The sequence below is a fragment of the Phaethon aethereus genome, assembly GCF_964289735.1.
Source record: "Phaethon aethereus genome assembly, chromosome: 6".
Taxonomy (NCBI): Eukaryota; Metazoa; Chordata; class Aves; order Phaethontiformes; family Phaethontidae; genus Phaethon; species Phaethon aethereus.
The window spans coordinates 11,775,507-11,797,316 of record NC_138580.1 but is presented as its reverse complement, the minus strand read 5'-3'; the positions used below and the strand labels follow the sequence as shown (position 1 = coordinate 11,797,316).

Here is a 21,810-nt window from a genome sequence, read left to right as displayed (position 1 = left end):
AGGCCCCAGTGCTTACACATAAATGGTGAATTTGTGCTGCTGCACAGGCTAAAATCCCTGCTGGGGCCAGTATGGCAGTAAGGCTGGCGGGGATGCACAGTAGTAGTGAAACGTATTTCACTGCTGCTTGAAAATTCTCGCGTTTTGTTTCCATATCCAGGACGTGATCCCCTTTGAGGACTGCTAGGTTCTCCCTTGACACGGTGAGAATAGCAATTGTCACAATAAATAAATTTGGCCCTGCATATTTGCTAACCTGGTGTTCGTGGCCGAACTCCTCCGCCCTTCTCCTGCTTGTGGTGAGCTGTAGGCCTGGGGTAAATTGTAGCAAAAACCCAAGAAGGGTTCAGGCAGCTGGGCCAGCCTTTTCCACTGGGGTTATTTCATGTCAATTGCTCCACATTAGACACATATAAAATTTCTAATGTGTGGGTGCCTGTACACAGAAATTTAGCTTCCTCTGTATTTAGAGAATATAAAACAGTCCTCCTTGTTTAAGGCTAGGAGGAAGGAAACCTTATTTCATTCTGCTGCTGCTATTTAAACACTACGAGATCTCTTTCTAATCTTAGGCAAAGTTCAAAACGAGATGTTTCAAACATCTGCTAACTATTATGGGCCCTGCCTGCTAGTAGAGGTAATAAATTATAGCCAAGAAGAGAATCAAATGTCTTAATAGTGTTTTTGTTCATTGCTTCAAAGTTTGTCCTCTTTCAGTGTTATCTGTTCTCTTTTTTATCATGGTAGTCAACATGCCTGCAAAGAACATTGTGCTGTGGGCGAGGCGGGTGGGATCGCAGTGGGACGAGGGTGACACCCTCTATTTTAAGTTAGGGGAAAAACAACAAACAACCTGGCTTCTTTTTTCCAGAGCAGAGAGAAATCAAAATCAATCATAAAAACACCCCCTCTGTGCTATGTGCCAAAACCAAGACGGGTGGTTCTAGCAGAATATGGGAGAGAGGGCATTTCGGTTTCCTCCGAAGCGGAGATAACAGATCAGCTTTCTTGTTTGTCATGGAAACCTTTTGTCAACGCAGTAACAATGACGTCAGGGTGGCAGTGGCAGGGTGACAGGCTCAGTTAATATCGCACACACCTGTTGAACTGCCAGAGGGGAAGGTATGTCGGCTTTTACGTTTTCCATCCCTGATTCTAGACAACTTTGGGTGAAGGTTTAGAAAGTGTTATTCAAGTCCCAGGGCAGTTTTCCTGAGCTGTAGCAGTCTCATACTGTGAGCAGATGGTGCTGGAGCTTTCGCTCGCAAAGAAATCCAGCTAAGAGGGACTCAACACAGAGGGCTGGAGCACCTCTCCCGTGAGGACAGGCTGAGAGTTGGGGTTGTTCAGCCTGGAGAAGAGAAGGCTCCAGGGAGACCTTACTGCAGCCGGCCAGGACTTAAAGGGCACTTAGAAGAAAGGTAGGGACAGACTTTTTCACAGGGCTTGTAGTGATAGGACAAGGGGTAACGGTTTTAAACTAAAAGAGGGCAGACTTTGACTAGATAGAAGGAAGAAATTTTTTGCAACAAGGATGGTGAAACCCTGGCACAGGTTGCCCCAAGAGGTGGTAGATGCCCCATCCCTGGAAACATTCAGGTCAGGTTGGACGGGGCTCTGAGCAACCTGCTCTAGTTGCAGATGTCCCTGCACATGGCAGGGGAGGTGGACTATATGACCTTTAGAGGTCCCTTCCAACGCAAACCATTCTATGATTCTCGGAGGCATTTGCTCAAGCAATGCTATTCTACAAACCCTCCTACTTTGGGTATCCTTTTGAAGGGTGGTACCTCAAAAGAAGAATACCAAATTCCTTCAGTGTGTTTGCTTTGCTTGAGAGTAGAGGTTTTGATAGTGTTTACCAAAGGACCTTTTTAGAAACACTTCTATAAAAAGGGAAAACCGAACCTACATTTGTTACGCTGCATCTATAGCTGTAGATGTATAGCAATAAGTTGTACCCCGTTTTTGGAATGACTGTTTTCATGCCAATTTTTACTGTAATGCTTTCGTGGTTTAGTGTTGTTGACTGGCTACATTTTCTTTTTGTAAAATGAGATTAGGTCACTTTTTCACTTCATTCAGTGTTGCTTTTGTGACTACCTTCCCATTTTTAGTAATTAAAAAATTATTTAACAATTCCTTTAAAAATAAGCTTACTTCTTTTCACAAGAAAAATGTGTTAGCAGGGAAAGTAGTTCATTTTTGCTGGACTGTTCATGTTTACTAGCAAAATCATAGATGATGCGTTTGCAGAAGACTTTGAATCCATTAAAGAATTGCACTGTGTTGGTAGTTTATGCAGTGGCTAAAACATGAATTTACATTAGTTGCGTTTCTTGTCTATGGTAACACATGATAATTCTAATAAATTAAAGCATGCCCTTGTTATTGCTAAACAATATGCATGAAACTGAATATTTCCTATCATATAATTTGTAAGAGGAGAAGAAAAGCCTATAATATGGATGATGATTCAAATTGTATTGGGTTGCAAAGTGGAATTAAGGCTGAGAAAACGAATGGCATAAAATGACATACAGTGATCAGAAAAGGAAAATGGAGTCAGCCAATCTAAATGACATTTACTATACAAATAGAAACCAAATGTATGTAGTGGAGCCAGCGAGTTGTAGAAATCTTTGCAAGAGAGAACCATCTGGGATTTAAATTTTCCAAACAGCCAATGAATTAAGATAAGCATTCAATTGATAACCTATGGCATTCTAATAGAAACGGATGATGTCAAACAGCTGCCAAGTTTCAAGGAGGTAAAAAAAAATAAAACTGCGTGATAAACATTTTGTTTTCTGTAGAAGATGAAATTGCCCTTCATATGAAAGAAGTAAGGGTTAGCTACACTGGTACTGTTGCCATTGTGGTGAGTATGCGTAAATACTCTGGAAATATCTATGAAGAACTATAATTCTCTTTGGCTTCAGTTTGGAAAACGTTGTACACTCATCTACCTTTTTTTTTTTTTAACTCCTTACTGGTAATTTCAGTAAGCCTGACAGAAAGATATTTTGTGTTATCTGAAGTCACTGTAGTATCATTTACCTTTATTTGGGGACTTTGTGGCTAGAAAACAAGAAAAAGGCTTTATAGACGTTCTTGAAACAAGACTCAGAGTTCTTATTGCCACTGATAGGGAAACTGAGACATGGCAAAATGTATGGTCTAGTTTTGAAGGTGCTCTTTTTGCCTTCGTCATCGATACCTGAGAGATGTGACTGTGGTCTCTATAATGAAGTTGCCACTTGCTCAGTGTAACACAGAGAGAATAGAGACCAGGGAAAGGAACCAAGCCTTTTATTTCTCCCTCTCTCCTGACATAAAACAGCAGCCTACCCTATACAGACACTGCAGAATGGTCTCATCACATACTTAAATGCTTCTCCATTTTTATGGACTGCTTTGTATTTTGTCCTGATTGCAAGTAATCACACCAGTCCTGACTCAAAAAGGAACATAATTTACAATTTAAGTCCTATTGAATTTTACTGAGCTTGTGCATACGTGTGGGTGCCTCTTACATCAAATTCTGTAAATTCAGGATGGAGTATGAAAGAGATTATTTGTTAGGGGTACTGAAATGTCCATTTGCCCCTCTAATTTTCTTTTAAGATTTCTGCACCAAATTGTCTCTTCAAATCCTGCAATTTAGGGATTTTTTTAAAAAGGAAAAAAGTTTTGGCAAAAAAATATTATCCTGATTTTTTTCTCAGTCACCTCCTTTTCTTTAAAGCCCATCTAGCTGGAATGTGGTTGGAAAGGCTGCTCCAACTGGCAGAGCCCTCATTACTCTTTGAGACCAGCAAATTCCAGGAAATTTTTAAAACTTTCAGGATCTAGCCATCTGATTGATATTTACCCTATCCAACATTAGGCATCAAAAGCAGGTTACATACAATGCCAGGGAAGGGGCCTGTCTCAGCAGAGTGCCACGTCTCCTGCTCCCCATCCCCACCCAGGGCACGGGAACCGCAACTCTCCCCTGCTGCCGCTGCCCTCCGTGGGGAGCAGCCCGGCTTCCCCGGCAGGAGCAGGGCAGTGGGGCAGGCTGTCCCTGGGGAGCCCAGGAGGGGAGGAGGTGACTTGCTGCTGCAGTTGGGTGGTGGTACGGCAGCGGCCAAAAACCTCTGTCTGCCTGCCAAGAACGGGCCTGCCTCTGAATACTGCTTCCTCTGAGTTTCTCTGTTTTCTGCTGGGACTTTCCAGACTCTCTTTGCATTTTTCCCATGCCTCAATGGTGCGTATTACAAACGAAAATACCTTTGATATAGAAAAGAGGAGAATTCATTTATCTACACGTTGGATCAATCCAGACATTAGTTATGGTACAATATGGAGCAGTGTGATAAAGAGTCCCTTTTTTGCCGGAGGGACGGAAAGGGGAAGCAGAAAAGAAGGAAACAGTGCTGGCTGTGGTAGATTATGTACATGCTCTTCATAGGGTCACTATTTGCTAAGGCTGTGCGTGTGAACCCTGAGAAGGAAGGATAGATGTTTTTTATTGTGTTTTCATCATTTTCTTGCAGAAATTTATCACTGAAAGAGCCGCTGGCTCATACTTATAGTATGTGTGGTGATGCAACAGTAAAATCCCTTTCCATGCAGTAAAGGCTAAGTTCATTCTCTTTTAGTTCAAACATGTTTTCCCTCCATTTAGGACACATTCTGCAACCAGAGCATTTCAGCAGTCTTTTCTTTAGACTGGGTAGGGGTTAATGGGGTTTGGACAGACAGTTCTGCTACTGTATTGCTGGGGATAGAGGAAATTGCTGGCTTATTATTTATCATTATCATTCTTGTCCAAAATGTGCTCACATTTTATAAAAGGAAACAGATGCTTATTCCAAAAATCTTGCAGCATACATGAAGAAATAATCAATTAGTGAAATGAAATTTATTAAGGGAATGCAATTCTGTGACTGGAAAAGGAGATATTCAGCCAAGGAACTGTCCTGTTGGCTGTTCAGGTTAAGTAGGTACAATTAATATAATGTTAATACTGTACAAACACATGTAGGGAGGATAGGCTGTGAAGTCAAGAGTAATAGTAAGGGGAGTTTACATAAAGGTGAATAATTTCTTTCTTCATTCTAGGGTTCCCCAATATGCAGTTTGGGAAACTTATCTCAAAGTGAATCAAGGTTTTGTACGGGAGTTGCTTGGTTTCATGACAAGTGCCAATCAGCACTGAGGGCTGTTTATCGACCTGTTAGTTACCGTTGCTGGTATTTGCCATCTTCCTTTGTCCACCCGAGGGCCCTCATTTTGTCATCTGTCCTCCATCTCTGCAGCTCCAGTTCTGCCAAAGCCCCACGCTTTTCCCATGCCTCCACTCTGTGCATGGGCTCTGGTTGTCCCTCTTGTGTGCAGCTAGAATGCCACGAAATCCCTTGCTATTCCAGCTGAAAAAAACCAAGTCAGATCCACTGTCAAAGTCTATGGATTCACTGTCTTTCTGCAGTAGGATTTCTTACACAGTTTATTTCCCAGTTACTAGCAAATGTAGTTCCCCTGAGCACATATCTTTATATCTGCCAATTAAGGATAAGATAATTTAGTCTAGGATTTTTAGAAGAAACCCAAAGGAAGTACACGTTCAATTCACACTGAACTTCACTGACTTGAAGCTCTATCCCTTCTCTGTGCCTCCGAAATCCCCAGCAGTAGCTCCCTAATTGAGCTGCCCTGAACACATCCTCCGCATGGCTTTAGAGACTAACTGAATACGGTAACGTCAAACTTTAAGTGTACTTGGATCTCAGGCTGAAAATTTTACACTTCGCTACCAAAATCTTTTTTTTATCCCGGACACTGTTGTATTTCACATTGTTAAATACCCTGAGGGTGTTTTAAGCTCAGTTCATATCACCTTCCTCTGCATGTATTGTGTGCAAAAGAGAAATGTGGTTTTGGAGAATAAAAGAACCCATGTGTGAGTGTTGTGGGTAAACATAGGCATCTGTCTTTGGAAATCGAGGCCTCTGTATTGATTGAACCAAGTCTAGCAGGAACAGAAATGAACATATTCGTCCGGGAACCATTTGCACGTAGCAGCGATTGCACAGGGCAGAGTATTTTATCTGAAGTGTCTTCAGTGAAAGAAATTAAGCAGGAGCTGGGAATGTGCTTATCAATAGACCTTATTATTCTGCTCATCCTTTGACAAATGAACATAGCAAGTTCATTCAGGCTCCCCTCAATCTTCTACTTGTTTGTGCTGGACTTCATTGATCCATATTTAGCCCTCTCTGATAATGTGACATGACAGGAAATGTAAATGGCAAAGTCAATGAGCACTTTTTTTCAGTTGAAACAAAGCAAGTCATATCAACTATCAAACTCTTTGGATTTATATTCTTGTTTGAAATAGAATTTATTACCTTGTTAGAAACTAAAACAAACACCAAAAAAGTGTGCAACCATTTTTTGTTATTGTAGTTAAAGGAGAACAATTTTATGGGAGGAGTGTCCTCTGGGCATGCTCCTGTCAACTCTATCAAACAGGGAGGCCAAGAATGATAAAATTCAAAACCTGCAGCTCCTGGTTCCTTTGGGAGTCCCATTACAGTAGTACAAGCTTAAAAAGGGAAGCATACAACTGCAGCCAAAGGCTTTCAACGCTATTTTAGGTAAGCTGATCTGCATGAAGGCCGTTGTAATCTCTTGTGCTGCTCAGGTTTTAGGCGATATTTTCGTTTCATAATGCTGTTTCTGTGTCCACTGAAAACATCTGCTTAGACGTGCCAGGCTCGATTGTGCACCCTGTTACATCACTTGGCAAATGAGGTCACCTCAAGTAAATAGCAGTATTATGGCGAGGAGAATGAAAGCCCCAGGATTTAACTGTTAGGACTCCAGCTGCAACCCATTGTGATGGCTGAAAATGATGCAGCAATGCTGAAAAGGCTCAGTGGCTGCAGGGGACGAGGCAAGCAACAGGGAGGACTCAAACACAAGTAACCACGTCCCTCGAGATCCTTTTTCCACAGTGCCAAACACTGACTGAGAGCACGGGCAAGGCCGCGGGCATGGGCATGCAACCGTTGTGCAAGCTCTCCTGCTCAGAGTCAGCATTGCTTCACATGGAGTTAATCCATGCAGCCTATTTGTAGCAGCAGTAGTGTATTTTCACGTGGTGATTAATTCACATGGTGATTCACTAAGCTGAAGCACATTGTTAAGATGAGGCTTTAATATAACAACATGCAAACTACAGGCGTTAGAGAAAACAGCTTGGGAGAGAGGGAGAAGGGCCTGTGGGATTGCCTGGCTGCCTCCAACCATTACCAGACTAACTGCCACCACCTCACACAAACAGGGTCCAGAGCTTGCATTGCAGCCCCAGTCTCCTAAAGTGTGATTAAAATTTACCGGACGGATTCTTGCTCTCAGCTGATGAAAATTCATGGGCTGTATTGGGTGTGATAAGAAGTAGGCACTAGTCCAGGCTGTGCTGAGCCCAGGCGTGTGCCCGGTGTGGTGCTGGGGCAGGGCGATGCCCTCAGCCGCCACATGTTCGCTCAGCCTGCGGCCTGCCTGGCGCCCAGAGGCACCCGACAGTCCCGCGGGTAACGTGCCCCGCTTTTTCCAGCATGTAATAAAGCCCTGCACAAGCTCCCGCTCTGCAGCGTGACACCTGCAAGGGGAAGAGGGGCAGGAAAATGAGTCTGCCGGGCCCCGGTCTTCCTCCGGCAGCTTGGAGACCAACGCCACTTGCTCCCATCGTTCCTCCGATGTCTTTTCCGTCATCTCAAATCTGCATTTCCCTTTATTTTCTGTTAGACCGACCGACTACTGAAAATCATTAAAAGCAACTTATCCAAATCCACCTTTGAGTTAATTTTGGGCCGAAGGCCCTGATTTATAGTAACGGGACCTAGGGACCAACAATAAAAAAGAAAAATATCAGCTATTAAATCTGTGAAAAGGAAACGACTCGGAAAAGGAGAGAGATGCCAAGCTAGCCTCTCCAGCAATGGCAGAGGGGAGTCAGACTTACAGGACCATATGGCTTAGACATACTTTGAATAATCTCCTCCAATTAAAATTAAAGCCAGTTTTATATAAAACATCTGTTCTGTGAATTCAACAATTTGGGCAAAAAAAACATCAGGGGATACTTTAAGTCCTTCATCGTGTTCTTGGTTTGTCTGTTCAGACCGTACCCACTTCGAGGAGCTCATATCCCTGAAGGAGCAGTGTTGTGGTTTCCTATGATGCTACCAAGCATCAGTGCAGGCTTTCACACTTCTGCATGCTGGGCTCCCCACCCATGCTGCCTGCAGCATTCCAGCCTTCGTCGCAAAGGTGTGTGCGTTTTAGGAGAGCCCAGAGCACCTGAGGCAGGTCAGCGAAGATCAGCAGAGGGTTTGCAGCGAAGGGGCAGTGCCGGAGCTGGGCCGGGCTCAGACATGGGAAGGCAGATCCTTCCATTAGCCCTGTGCGCTGCTCTCATAACTGCTGGGAGCTGGGCATGGCTGTCCACTGGGGAGGGTATCTACTTAATGTAATCAGGCCTATATCTGTCTAAAACACAGTGGTACTTAGCCACTAAATCCCGATTCCTGCATGCTGGCAGAGGTAAAGAAGAGAGCACAAGATTATCCCTTTTCTGCCTTCACACACTCACTTCTTACAGCAGGACCATAACAGGAAACCATAGCTTTGAAGCAATGTTTGTCTTGGAAATGTCTGGGTTTTATTTGACAAGGGGAGGGAGAGCTGTTGCGGGCATTGTTTGAAACTATATCACTTTTCATAACTCCATTAAAAGTGCAACTGTGCAGACAACAACATACCTGTCTAAAATAATTATCTGGGTTACAAAGGAAATATAATCTGCGGATATGTGTATCGAGCAAATTTGATCCAGTGCACAAACTGAGATTCGCTTTGTTCTAAAGCATCCCTAGGGTGCTCTTATTGTGCTTTTCCTCTGAATATCATTTGCTTCCTTCTCAAGAGGACATCAACCTGAGGTCTCTCCTCCAGTTGTTGTGAGCCATTGCTCCTAGTTCTTCCGGTAACTATTTTTATTTCAGTGTAATTTAAAAGCAGAAGTGGCTAATCAGGAACCTGAAGGCCCTAATCATTCCCTGACATTGACATCAGGGAAGCTGTGAGTTCTCTGGTAACAAGCAAACAGTGGGGGTCATACCGAGCTGGGAACACAGTCTGAGGGGGAACAGGGCTGCTGAAGCGTTATTTGATTCCTCCCTTCTCAAAACTCTGGTCAGGGCAAAACGCCTCAGTTAGATTAAGACAGATAGTCATGGTGCCCACTCTTTGCCCTTGCAAAGTGCGCCTGTCCCTTGTCTTTCTAAAGCTTCTGTTGGACTTGAATTCTCTTTCTCCAGTGGTACCAGGTATGTGACACAGACAACTGAGTTTCTACTTTAAGCTCATCGGCTGTGTAGACCTTTTACTATGCACACTTCACCTGTGCTGCTCCTGGGGATGTTTCACAAAGTTCCTGGCCAGAATACATGACCAGATTTTGTGTGCTTGATAGCAGTGTCTTGGGAGTTGATGTCTGATGAATCATCTGTTGACTGAAACCCTTGACCTCCCAGATCAAGATTGTCTGCTTTGCTCCGACTGTGCTGGACATACAAAAGAAAGCAACTAGTCAGTACTCCCTGATTTCAGTCTATCCTTGTGCTCTTGTGCTCCCATTAATCCTGGGTGAGTTTAAAACTTCTTGTGGCTGTGAGTTATGGCAGGTGGGGGATTACCCTGGAGGGTCTCAGCCATCTGCCTTTCTCACCTTCTGCAACAGGGGTCTGGAGCCAGTTGTGCTGGCTCTGTGGCACTGAGGAAACACGGATTATACCTGCTCCATTTTGTGCTTCTTCAAGGAAAGGAAAAGAATAGAATTTGGGTACCAGCTCTCTAAGCCAAATGCCATGAGAAGATCTTCAGTCTTACAGGATCAAACAGAGACCGATGCAGTAGTTCAATTTGTTTGGTGAAACAAAGTGAGTCTGGTCATCTTTATCTTCGAGAGCATTTTTTATACTCAGACATGCTGTTTAATTTGGGTCAACTTTAGTCTCACTTTCTGGAAAAAAGGCTCCAGAAATAATTCAGACAGTTCCATTCAAGCTGTTCTGCAGATGTCAGCATATGCCGGAGTCCAAAATCCAGCACAAATCAGGATATGGTTGTCTAGTAGGCACTCCACCAAGAGATGCTGGACAGGAAAGTTATGTGCTATGTGAGACTGTAACACCAGATTTCCTTTCCATTAGTATATTTATATGTCCCATGTGCCACCTCTGTCTCTTCTTCCTGCTGTGGAATAACTTACTGTGTCTTGATTTATAGAATGCTGCACATCCAGATGCCTCTGTTGTTATCTCCTCGCTGTGAGGAGCAAAGCTGCTACATTTGGGCTACAGAGCTGTCACTGTGATCCCAGCCATGTGTTTAACTAATTGCTTAAATATAAAGAGACCTCCTGATGAAGCTCAGGCGGTGTTCCTCTCTGGTCAGACAAAACAGAAAGGGTGGGAAGCACCGACTCCATCTTGACGGAAGACAGGTAGAGGGGCCTGAGGACCAAGAAAGACTCAGGGATGAGCCAGGTATTCTCCACTAGATTTCCAATTCTGAACTTAACCCAGAGCAATTCTGCTGATCGTAATAGGTTACCTCTGGTTCATCTCATAGCTCCTAAGCTCCCCATAGAGACACCAAAGCATTCACCAGAATTGCCAGAGCTCTCAGCGCAGCATCCTTTAGAGCTGTACAGCCTTTAGAGGGAGAAATGTGGGTGACTCAGTGTCCACACTCCAAAGAGAGCCTGTTACAAAGTAAAACCAAAGAAATGCTCTAGTACTGAAATTCCTCAAAGGCTTCTTCTGAATTTGATCTCTCTCTCTAACCTCCCTGTAAAAAGAAAATCTCTACAAAATTACAGAAATGTTCACAAAGAACTCCGCAGGGGATAAGATTTCTCGTGCCTGTCCCCCAGCTAAAGCAACAGCTCCTGGATCTATTTCAGTGCAGACAGAATCAATGTCTAAGTGGCCTTATTCACTTTTTGAAATCTCTTGATAAGAATGTAAATGCCATTCTTGCTCTCATTGCCTCTCTCACCCTTTTGAAATAGGCTGTTTATGGTGACTAAATGCTTCTATCCAAAACTGGCTGTCATCCAAACCCAGATGGGCAGAAAGCCTAAGAGCAACAGAAAACTAGCAATTTATATTAGGACACAGTGCCGCACCACACAGAATGCTTTGTTTAAATTAGCAGAGCTCTGTATCCTTTTGAATATATGTAAATAACCAGCTAGTATGGATTTCTACAACAACGTTGGTGTATTTCAAAATACTTAAATACTCTGAGCAGTTCTTCTGACCCTGATAGAATCATTCTCCATTGCTGATTCTTTGACTGGAAATCAGATGTTGGCTTGAGATATGTACTGCAGAGTACAAAACTTCTTGCCTACCTGAAATATATTGGGTTTTACCTACATCAGTAGATGCTATGCACTACTGATTCTGCTTCTGAATAAGATTTTATGATTGAAAAATATAGTGAAGGGGAAATTGAAGCATTTTAGGAGCAGAAAAAAGAAAAGGAGATAATTTTGAACAAAGGATACAGCAATTTTAATAGCAGAGTATGCTGGGTAATTTAGTGTAGTCAGCTGGGCTGGGCATTCTTCTTTACATTACAATCTATTTTTAAATAGCTTAATACTGCATGAGAGGATACTCGTGTGTTATGTACTGACAGAGCATCTTTGGCAGTTGCGAGGCCTCAGGCCAAACAAACAAGTCTGTAAGCTTTGGCAAAGGCATGCCAGCTTGAGCTTACTGTCTTCGGGCAGTGAGATACTCAAACGGAGCTGATGCAAAGGTGAAAGATAGGTATAATGCACTGAAATTTATCTTCCTGTTCTCTGTTACTACGTAGTTATGAGAAGGGTCTGACCAAACTATAGGCTTAGAAATGGGGAACCCCAGGTGTAACTGCTCTGTATACTTCACTTGGCAGTGAGTGGCAATGACTGGCAATGAGATTGCCCGAGCAGTACTCACTTCTCAGCATCCAGCCCAGGGATTCAAACGCAGCTCTGAGACAAGGAACCGCTCGGATATGTGCAGCATCTGCCCCAGGGCTGGCTGGGAGGGGAGAGCAGCATCAAAACCCTGGCTGTGGTCCAGCTCATAGAGTCTCTCCCAGGAGCATCAAATATAGTTCCCTGACATAATAGATAGCCAGGTCATCTCTGTTATGTGCCCTCAAATTTCACAGATCACAATGTGGTTTGTGAGCCTCTAAGAAACTGAAGACCTTAATTATGAAAGGACTAAAACCTTAATTATGGCACTGTGCCACAGGAGGGAAGACCAAGCACACCGATGTTTTGCACCCTTGTAGAAACAGACAATTGAAATGCTGCTACATTTGCTGGGGCAGCTGCTATTTATTCCCTTACTCTGATACAACAACCACATTACCACTATTACCAGTTCTCTGCCTCTCAGAGTTTGGGTTCGTCATTTAGAAGCAGTGTGAGATCCATTGTGATTTGCAGGATAAACCATCTAGGTACCTGTTTAAGTGCCTGAGGAATCCTTCTCCAGACATCCATCTCCCAAATCCTGACTCACCCTGTTAGAGATCTATTCATTCCCACTTTTCGTTCAACTGGAGTGGACTTAGTACTAGTCAAGATCTATTTCAGAGGGAAGGAAGGACAGCCTGTGACCTGATAGGTCATTTCCATCTGTAGTATAATGATAAATATGCCTCTGGTGTTCAGCCTTGCTTTCTCTGTCTGCTGCTTTGTGGCCAGAAACTAAACAGATGCAGCAGTGGCCATGCACACACACTGTGATTCGGGAAAGACCATCTCATGGTAATCCTGCGCTAACCAGTACCTGCTGGTCCCTGGAGCTGAGCTGGCTCCTGCGCTTGGAGCAGCCTGGATGCCCCTGCACCAGGATGTGTCCATGCCTGGGATCATTTTGGTGGCTTGCATTTCACCCTCCCACAGCTGACAGGCACTTAGTGGGGTGTTCCCAGAAGCAAAAAGGCTCATGTAAGTCAGGACAAAGCTCATTCACCAGTCAGTGTCTGACATGAACTGCTCGCATCGATGCTCAGGGGTGAGTGAGCAGTGTCCTGCGGCACAGGGGGGAGTTTTCAACTGCTGTGTGCCTGGGTCCCTGTCTGCACTGGTGACACGGGGCAAGGCTCTACTCTAGCTCAGGTTTGATCTGCTTTAGAACACCGAGATGAAAACACTTGCACGCTGAATGCAGAGTGACGCTGTCTAGCCCAGGCAGAAGTGAACGCAGAGGACGGGAGATGGTGGCAGGCAGCGTGGAGACAAGCTGGGGGTCCTGCCAGCTGCTCTCAGGACATACGGCACATTTCCTCTGGACTGCTCGGTGCCCTCCTGCTTCCTCATTTGCATTTTGCTATTTGCTTCTGCCATTTCCTTTTCTTCCTGATTTTCAGGCTATTGCTTGCTGTGTAATTCATTAGATTTGTCCCTGTGTCAGATCTTTCAGTTACGCCTTGTGCTTTGCAAGGGCATGTTGTCTTGTTATTTTTATTTTAATGCCTCTCACTGATCTTCTTGTACCATACACAGATTAGACTGCTGCCTGGGTTTTAAATATATCCAGTCAGTGGCTTTAATGTGTTTTTTATCACAGGAATAATAAAAGTGAACATTACATGTTAAAATATGAAGCCATTTACCTGTGAAGTTCAACCTTAAGGGCATTCTCTATTTTCTTTCTTTTTCCAAACCAAATGCAGTGTGTGTGAGAAACCAGCAGCCCATCTGTATTCCAGTTTGCATTCTCTGAGGTAGAGAGAAGCACGACGTACTTCTCTGAGATTGGAAAATTACTCTCTAAAAATGAATTAAGTAACTAATAGCTTGAGGGATCACTTCATAGGTGAAAGGATTTCTGTCATCGGGAATCAGATGTATTTGCATTATTCCTCAGTGGCTTACAAATTGTATACATGTTAGTATAATATAAGCTTTCTAGAGACGTTACTTTGCTGTGGGTTAATTTGGTAAGTAAATGTTCTTTGTGGTGTGGTGGTGTGTAAGACACAGAACAGGGATGGTAAATACTTGGAAGCCCTGGGCAAAAGGAAGGAACTCCTTTTCTTTTTTTTTTGGTCGGCACCTAAAAATTATCTGCGGGCCCCTACTTGAGCTAACTGCTTGCACCTACCACCTGCACTTGTAAAAGGGAACCCTCTTAATTCCTCCTGCCAACGAGGGGGTCTTCTGCTGTAAATGATTTATTTTAGCACCGGCTCCTCCAGCGGTGCGTTGGAACATGGGGAAGCCCTGGTCCACGTTTCCATTCAGAGGATGTTGGAGGAACACGTGATATAAATTCACACGGTTTCCAGGGAGCCGAGGGAGGTCAGCTCCCCGCCTCACACATCAAAGGTAGGCTTCTAAAGCCGGGGCCGAGAATATCTCCCCTGTTGAGGAGGAGCTTGATCACACCAGGTGCCGAGCAGCTCCTGGAGGAGACGATGACTTCCAGTTCTCAGTGTATTAAATAGCTATTTTTAATTAATCAGAGAAAACAGAGCTTGGAGCTAGGTGGTACCTGAAAGTCACGGAGCACACCTGCCTCCTCTGGGATAATGTTTACAGGTATTGCCCAAATTGAAGCATCTGTTTGTATCACAGATGTTTAGTTATTCAAGGAGGGATGGACAAAGGCTTGCGGTAGAGGCATTTTAGGTTAGCTGTGCCTTAGGCCGCTGTGCAGAGGACAGTGTCGCGGGTGGGGTGCGAGGAGCTGCTTAAGGCAGTGCTTCCCAGGCTGATGCTCCCTGGGAAGTACCTTGTTAGTCCCAGACTTTCCCAAGTGCTGTCTTCACTAAGTCTTTTTCCCTGGGATATTTCAGGGCTGTTTCACCTTTCCTGCTTAAGCAATAAAAATGATTTATTTTTCAAAAATCAACCCGAACTGTCAGAAGAAATTCTTTTAATATTCCGGAACATCCTCTTCTCATATCATTGGAAACGAAACGATGGGTCTTGGGATCCTGTCAAGGATGCCCAGACACCGCACATCGTACTTAGATAAGCACTTTGAAGACAAGCAAGAGTTAATTCTTTATAGCAAATTAGCTTTAGTGATGGCAAACACGGACACCTAGTGGTACTCGAGTGCAGGGCATGTAGATGCTTTAGTTATTTCTGGAAGAGAAGTAGATACAGCAGAGTGTTTGTTCACGTGTTTTCCCCTAAAAGAGGGAGAGATTTGATTATTTTCAGAGAAATTATCATAGATAGCATAATGTAGGGGAAAGAAAATTTACTTGGCAAGGAGTAGCGAAAGAATTTGGGGAAAATCATCATATTTGGTAAGATTTGTTAGTGTATTTACCAAGAAGTAATGAGATTTTTTTCCTTGTGTCTTAAATATCTCATACCATACCAGATCAGACAACATATTGGATCAGAAAGATTTTCTATCCCTGAATTAGTCCATAGCAAAGAAATCTCAGTAAATATTATAGCAATATCTTATTATTACCATACCTGTGAATGTTTATATTCCTGTTATGGGAAGATTATGTCAGCATGATGAATGGTGGGTTTGCTGATAAACTGCACAGCTAGGTGCTAAACTGATCTCTTGTGCGCTTTCATCAACCCACTGAGCTCTTTCTGCCAGGATTAATGCGAGCACATTGTCTGAATGGCCTCGAACAGCTGCTACGGTTTGTTTGGTTTTTTTTCTATTTATTTACAAATAATCTTTCAGAGAAATATTTCCTTCTTCTTCCCCAAATCTAGCATTTCGTCTACGGCAGAGACACAGGACAGGTGAGAACCAGTCCTTGTCCACTGACCCCTTTCTGTAATTGTAAATCTCACCTCTGTGAATGGGATTTCTTTCGCGCCTGCATTAGACACACAAACCACTATGCCACTGAGTGAGGAGACAGGCTGTTCCTGTGGGAGTGTGTGTTCAGGGCTGCTTGGGCTAAAATAAGGGATTTTTAGATTGTACTAGCTGAAGAGTGAAGTCCGTAGCGATGAGTGCGCTCTCCTCAAGGGCTCCCCCATTCAAGCTGATAAGCAGATCCCAGTTCTCATTGATTTCACAGAGATACTCAGCATCTTACAAGATTTCTCCCAATTCAGTTGGATTTAGAAGTTGTTCTTTTAAAAGCATTTTATAATATGCTTGGGTTTAAATTCATATCCTAAGAAATAAGGAGGTTTACGGTATTACACTGTTTTGAATCAGTTTGTTTACTATTCTCATCTTAATAACTTCTGAATCAGTAGAATAATTTCTATCAAATTTGACACTGGAATAAGGACTTCAAAGATTTCTGCATGCTTCAGGGAAGCAGGCAGCACTTAGAAGAGAAAGACCCAAAAGAGGGCCCCTAATGACAGGCAAACAGCAAGAAATTCATACTGCAGAGGAGCATTAAGAAAGATTCCTCACACCAGAAAACGTTAGATTTGTGCTCACACCTTTTTCAATACCAAGAATCGACGTCCGAGATCCAAATCTGTAAGAAAACAAGCTTCATTAACTCTGCTGCTTGTGCAGTCACTTCTGTTTTGTTCTGCTCTATACACAAGCGCTTATATATCCGGTCTCTGGTTATATAGCGACTATGATTAAACAGAGACCAGTATTGTTCATCACGTCACGGGGTGTGAGGCTGAAGGAAAGCAGCAGGTTGCCAGCGCTCAGTACGGAAGTAAGACGATACATTTATTCTTAGGTACAGATCCTGGAAGTCAGCATATAATCAATCACTCTACGTTTATATATTTACACCTCTGTTTTCCATCAGACAGCATGGGAGGAACTTTTCTGATCTGCCCGGTCAGGATTCCCTAGTCTCCCAAGAGGTCCCTCCACCGAGTTTGGAAAGTTGAGGGCATGTTTCTTGTCTTGCAAAAAAATTGTGGCTGTTTCCTCACTGCAGTGGTGGCATGTGGGAATGTGTCTAGCTCATGCTGTAGAGGGATGAGCTGGAATTTGTCCTGCCATAAGGGCACAGCACTGAGGCAGCCTGGGCTATTGCCAGTCTAGAAAGTCACACCAGAAACTAAAGCAAGAAAAAAAGCAAGGTTTCTGATGGACACCCACAGCTAGAAAATTCAGCCACAGCTAGCATTCAAAAGGTTACTGGGTGGGTAGCTTTGATTTCTTACTTCAGCCCAGCAGAATCAATAAGAAGTAAAGGAAACCGGGGCCACAACATGTTGAACTTTGACAAAAGAAATTATTAACTTGGCTTCTAAGGAATACAAATTCTGTCTTTGCCAGTGTAAATATGATGCAAAGATGATTGCCTTCATCCTGCCCTCTCTAACTTCTATTCCTGTTCGTTTTTTTTTTTCTTCTGTTGAACCTGGGCAGTTGTCTGGAGGGTGTGAACTAACCGTGGTGCTCCAGGACTTCACAGCGGGCCACAGCAGTGAGCTGAGCGTTCAGGTGGGGCAGACAGTGGAGCTGCTGGAGAGGCCAAGCGAAAGGCCAGGCTGGTGTTTGGTCCGGACCACGGAGCGGAGCCCACCTCAGGAGGGTCTGGTCCCCAGCAGCGCTCTCTGCATTTCCCATTCCCGCAGCAGTGTGGAGATGGATTGCTTCTTCCCTTCAGGAAAAGGTAGGCAACAGTCCGGCAGGTTTAAGACCGTTTTGGATTTCCCCTTTTGTATCATGTAAGTGCAAAGCTGCTTGGGCTGCTCTTGCAGTCGGTGTGGGTAAAAGACTGTTTAGTCGTTAGTGAGTTTTGTTACCAGATCTCTGTGAATTGGCACAGCACTAGCCTAACTCCATTTCCATGAATCAATGTTTGTATGTGTGCGTCTTTTGCTGTGTGGCAATTGTTATTGTCTTGAGTTTATGGGCAAAAATAAGACCTTTAAACAACAAAGGTTCTAGGTTTTGTGCCTAAAAGCATAGAAGGAGGGAAAGTCATGTTGTATATATGCCCAGGATGCCCCCCACTGTGGATATGTTATTTTATGAGTGCCACAATGCACACTAGTGCATGGTCTTTTAGTATATCCCTGCTGTCTGTCTACTGTTGCAAAGAAGCCACCATTGAGTACTGGTACACTCTGTTGACTCGGGAACTAGAGACATTGTGTGTAACGGCACAGCACAATGGGGAAAGAATCCTTTACAATTAGCGTGCAACAAAACACATCCCTGGTATTACCCTGAGAGCTTGGGCTTCACCCGCAGTGAATGGTGAAATATTGTTTGTCTCTGTGGTGTCTGTGGCCTATAGTTGATGTTCTGTTCTGAGCAATGTTGTGTCACGCATATAGCATCCATGCAGCCAGGCATAGGAGACACTCCAGATTGATAGACCAGAACCGGGTCAGTTCAGCGTGGCCAGAGCGGGTCTCCTTTTGGCTGTGATTCTGCTGCTGGCCACGGACAACGCAAGTAAGGTCCAGGGTGGAAAAACCCCTGTCATCCCACTCCCGTCTTCAAGCCCACAACCTGAACTGGCTTTTTAAAAAAAAAAAATTCCCTCTGCGTTAAGGGAAATAGAATTTGATCCATTTTTGTTTGAGCAAGTTAAGCTTGGTGGTTTTGTTTGTTTTGAGAAAAAGCATTGAAACGGGGCTGTAGTCCGTCCTCGCTCCCCGCCTGCACTCCCATGGCGGAGGCTGGGCGTGGGGCGCACCCCCAGGACAGAGCAGCGCAGCGGGGCCAGGGTCTGCAATCAGAGTTTCCCTTAAAGAGCCGTCTGATCCAAACCCGGGGGAGGAGAGCTCAGTTTGTCCTCTCAGATGTGATCCCCTCAGCAGGTCTCCTTCAGCTAGGTGCTTCCCCTTGCTCTGCTTTGCAAGAGGGAGGAGGCAAAGCCGGTGCCGGCTGCCGGCTCTGGCTGCGGTGCAAACTCCAAGCTCGTCACACGCGTCCTAGACCCGCTGCGACCCCCCTGCCCGCCTCCCGCCCGGGGCCCTGCCCTGCTCCTGCTGCCGCAGGAGCCTGTCCCGGTCCTCCGCTGCTACTCTAAGCAGCGCTGCAGCTGCTCACAGGCAAATTAAATCTGCGAATAAACAGAAGGGTAAAGCTGAAAATCAGCCTGGTCTGCGTAACAGCAGCCGCTGCCTGGCGTGACCCATAGGAAGCCAGAGACGTGTCTGCTGGGTGCATGGTCCAGCAGCTGGGCTTGGGTCCTCTGCTGAAGGACACTGCGACGCCACTCAAACCTCATTCGAGTGCCCTAAGTTGAAGAGTTTCTCCTCAAACGAAGCAAAATCAATGAATTGCGGGAGTCGGCTGTGGGAAGTGAGGCAGGAGATCCCGAGGAGAATGGAGACAGGGTGGTGCAGGGGACATGGGGACTCTGCTTCCAGCACGATTGCGTGAGCTTCAGGGCACAACTGCACCGCAGGTACGGCGCGAGGGGCATGGCGCCAGGCTGCGGCTGGTGGGCCAGAGCCGACTGGCGGCTGGAAGCCCCCAGGCTGCGTCAGCACAGCACCAAGCCTGCGCTGGCACGGTTTGCCTGCCTGGGGACAGGTTATCTCACGTAACACGCTGCGACCGCTTCCAGGTTGGAGCTGGCTCTTGTCTCATCCTCTCCAAACAGGTGCAGAGTGAGTCTGGGGCCGGCTGGCTCCAGCCATGTATTCGTAGCCTTTATTTCCTCAGATCCCTTTCCCCCTCAGCCTCACTTTTCTTCCTGCACATACCAAAGCTGTATTAGGGAGCCGCAGTATTAATGGGATCTCCAGAAGTGCTGCTAGAAATAATAAAAATAACCACCCAATCCACAATTTTGGCCAGAGTACAGCAAATATGTTCTGGGTCTAATCAGTTCTCCCTCTATTAGGAAAACAGGAAATTGTTTAAACTGAATGAACAGATGCTGAGAATAAAGAAAGAGGGGTAAGTTTAAAGGGGAAAATGTAGTAGCCACTGGAAGAGCGGCTGATGCCATGAGATGCTGGAAGGACTAGCATGATAAATGGCTTCTGACTATTCAGATTCATGGCCTTTTCTACTTCCAGTAGTTTTAGGCATGGGTTGAACTGGGAATCCCTTGGACCAAAATTTCTGGCCTTTCCCTACAACTCAGAACAAAGGCTGACACATTTTATATCAACATCAAACGGTGTCCCCTGTTTCAAGTATGTAAACATACACAGTTGCAGAAAGGCAGGTTAATAGCTGAATTTTGCGTGCAATTACCAAGACACGTAATTCTTTGCTTTTACAAGCACTGTAATTTCAAGAACAGAAAGTATCTATACTCAAAACTTAACATTTCCAATAATACAATTTGCCATCTATGATAGAAATATCCAGAGTTTTGACAAGTATTAAAACATAGTTACATCTGCTTAGTGAGAAATGGCAAACTACTGTATTTGGCCTTATTACAAGTTATGGTGGACTCTAAATGTAAATCATGTGGCTCACAGAAGCTACCCACCATCCTTAAAATGAAAAAGTAAAGAAAGTAATATGACAGCCAACATCTGAACAGATGAAGGCCTGGAATATTTGGTGGGATCACCAGAACATTTTTTAGAGCATCAGTGCAAGACCTCATCAAACAAGAAAATAAGCCTTTTTAAACAGCCTCATGGAAAGCCACTGGAAATGCAAAACCAAACTTCACAACTGAACGTGTGCTCTGGCTCTTCCTCACTTCTTTACACTATTCCTTTGAAACAGGTAATGAATTAACATAAGAGAACAAACCTGAAAGAGAACATTTCCTACCTTTTGTAATGAAATATCTTTACAGGTTTCTCCTTGTTGATCAATGAAAGAGCAGAGACGTTAAGGACTGGTCTCCCAGCCTTCCATTTGACTGCTGGCTGTGTTCCTTTGGAGGATACACAGTTGATTTTTTCATTACTTGACTACAGCTCAGAGCCCGAGTATAGTCCTGCCTGTCCTTCCTTTCCGATAATCAGACAGTGTTTGCAGTTACCCTCTGTAGAAAAGGCAAACAGGTTTCTGGGATTCACATTTACCAAGTGATTTACAGATGATGAAGTAAAAGGAACTAATCTGCAGTCTTGGTTACTGTACTTGAGAGTTTGTGGGATGGATTTTTTTCTGACTAGCATTCCTAGGAAAGACCTGTGAGATTAGGAATGAAGCTCTGTTTGAACTATCCCACATGGCTAATTACAGGAAAGCTGTGACTTTTATTCCTGTCTCTTTTACCCTATAATTGAGCTCTAAGGTATTAAGCTATATGTTTCAAATTAAGAGAGAAATCCCCATGGATAGAAAGCGACTTAATGATGTAGCCAATATTCGTTGAGCACACTGCAACAAGCATATTCCTGGTGCCAACCTGTTAGCTTTGACTGAGTGATTCCAAATTTGAATTTGGCCCATGAAACATTTAAATGAAATCTTGATCTTATGACCCCTCACCCAGCATTTTTCTTGTAACATCAAAGTCACAGTGTAATTCAAAGAGTAACAAAGGATAGTTCTTGCAGTAATTTTAAGCAACCTCCATCACCAAAGGAAAAAGAAAGCATCGGAAAAAAATAGGCTTTTATGGCACTTGTTTTGGACTGATGATATGTGAAGGGATCCCATTCAGAGCTCCAAACCAGATCCTGCCCGCAGGATGCTTGTGTCTGGTACGTATCTCTGGAGGAGATGAGGGATATATTTTTTTAAGATGCTATGCAAACATCTTGCTGTGCAGGCAGACGGACACTTAACAGCAGGGCTTTGGTGGCAGTGGTGGGTCCTTGTAACAGAGCAAACTGAGAAATAGTTGGGTCTTTTCCAACTGAAGAGGGAGCAT

The 21,810-nt window shown here is 44.3% G+C and overlaps 1 protein-coding gene across 4 annotated transcripts in view; it reads left to right on the top strand.

Moving 5' to 3' along the window:
* The window catches only part of KALRN (kalirin RhoGEF kinase), a gene marked incomplete at both ends in the record, with an annotated part of 523,644 nt that overhangs the window by 408,089 nt on the left and 93,745 nt on the right, over window positions 1-21,810 (top strand). For 2 of the 4 annotated variants that reach the window (XM_082001555.1, XM_082001553.1), the window contains 2 exons: window positions 15,827-15,856; window positions 17,421-17,667. In XM_082001555.1, the coding sequence (XP_081857681.1) occupies window positions 15,827-15,856; window positions 17,421-17,667 (277 nt within the window). The remainder of the gene's footprint in view (window positions 1-15,826; window positions 15,857-17,420; window positions 17,668-21,810) is intronic. The other 2 variants (XM_082001554.1, XM_082001556.1) reach the window with 1 other exon arrangement.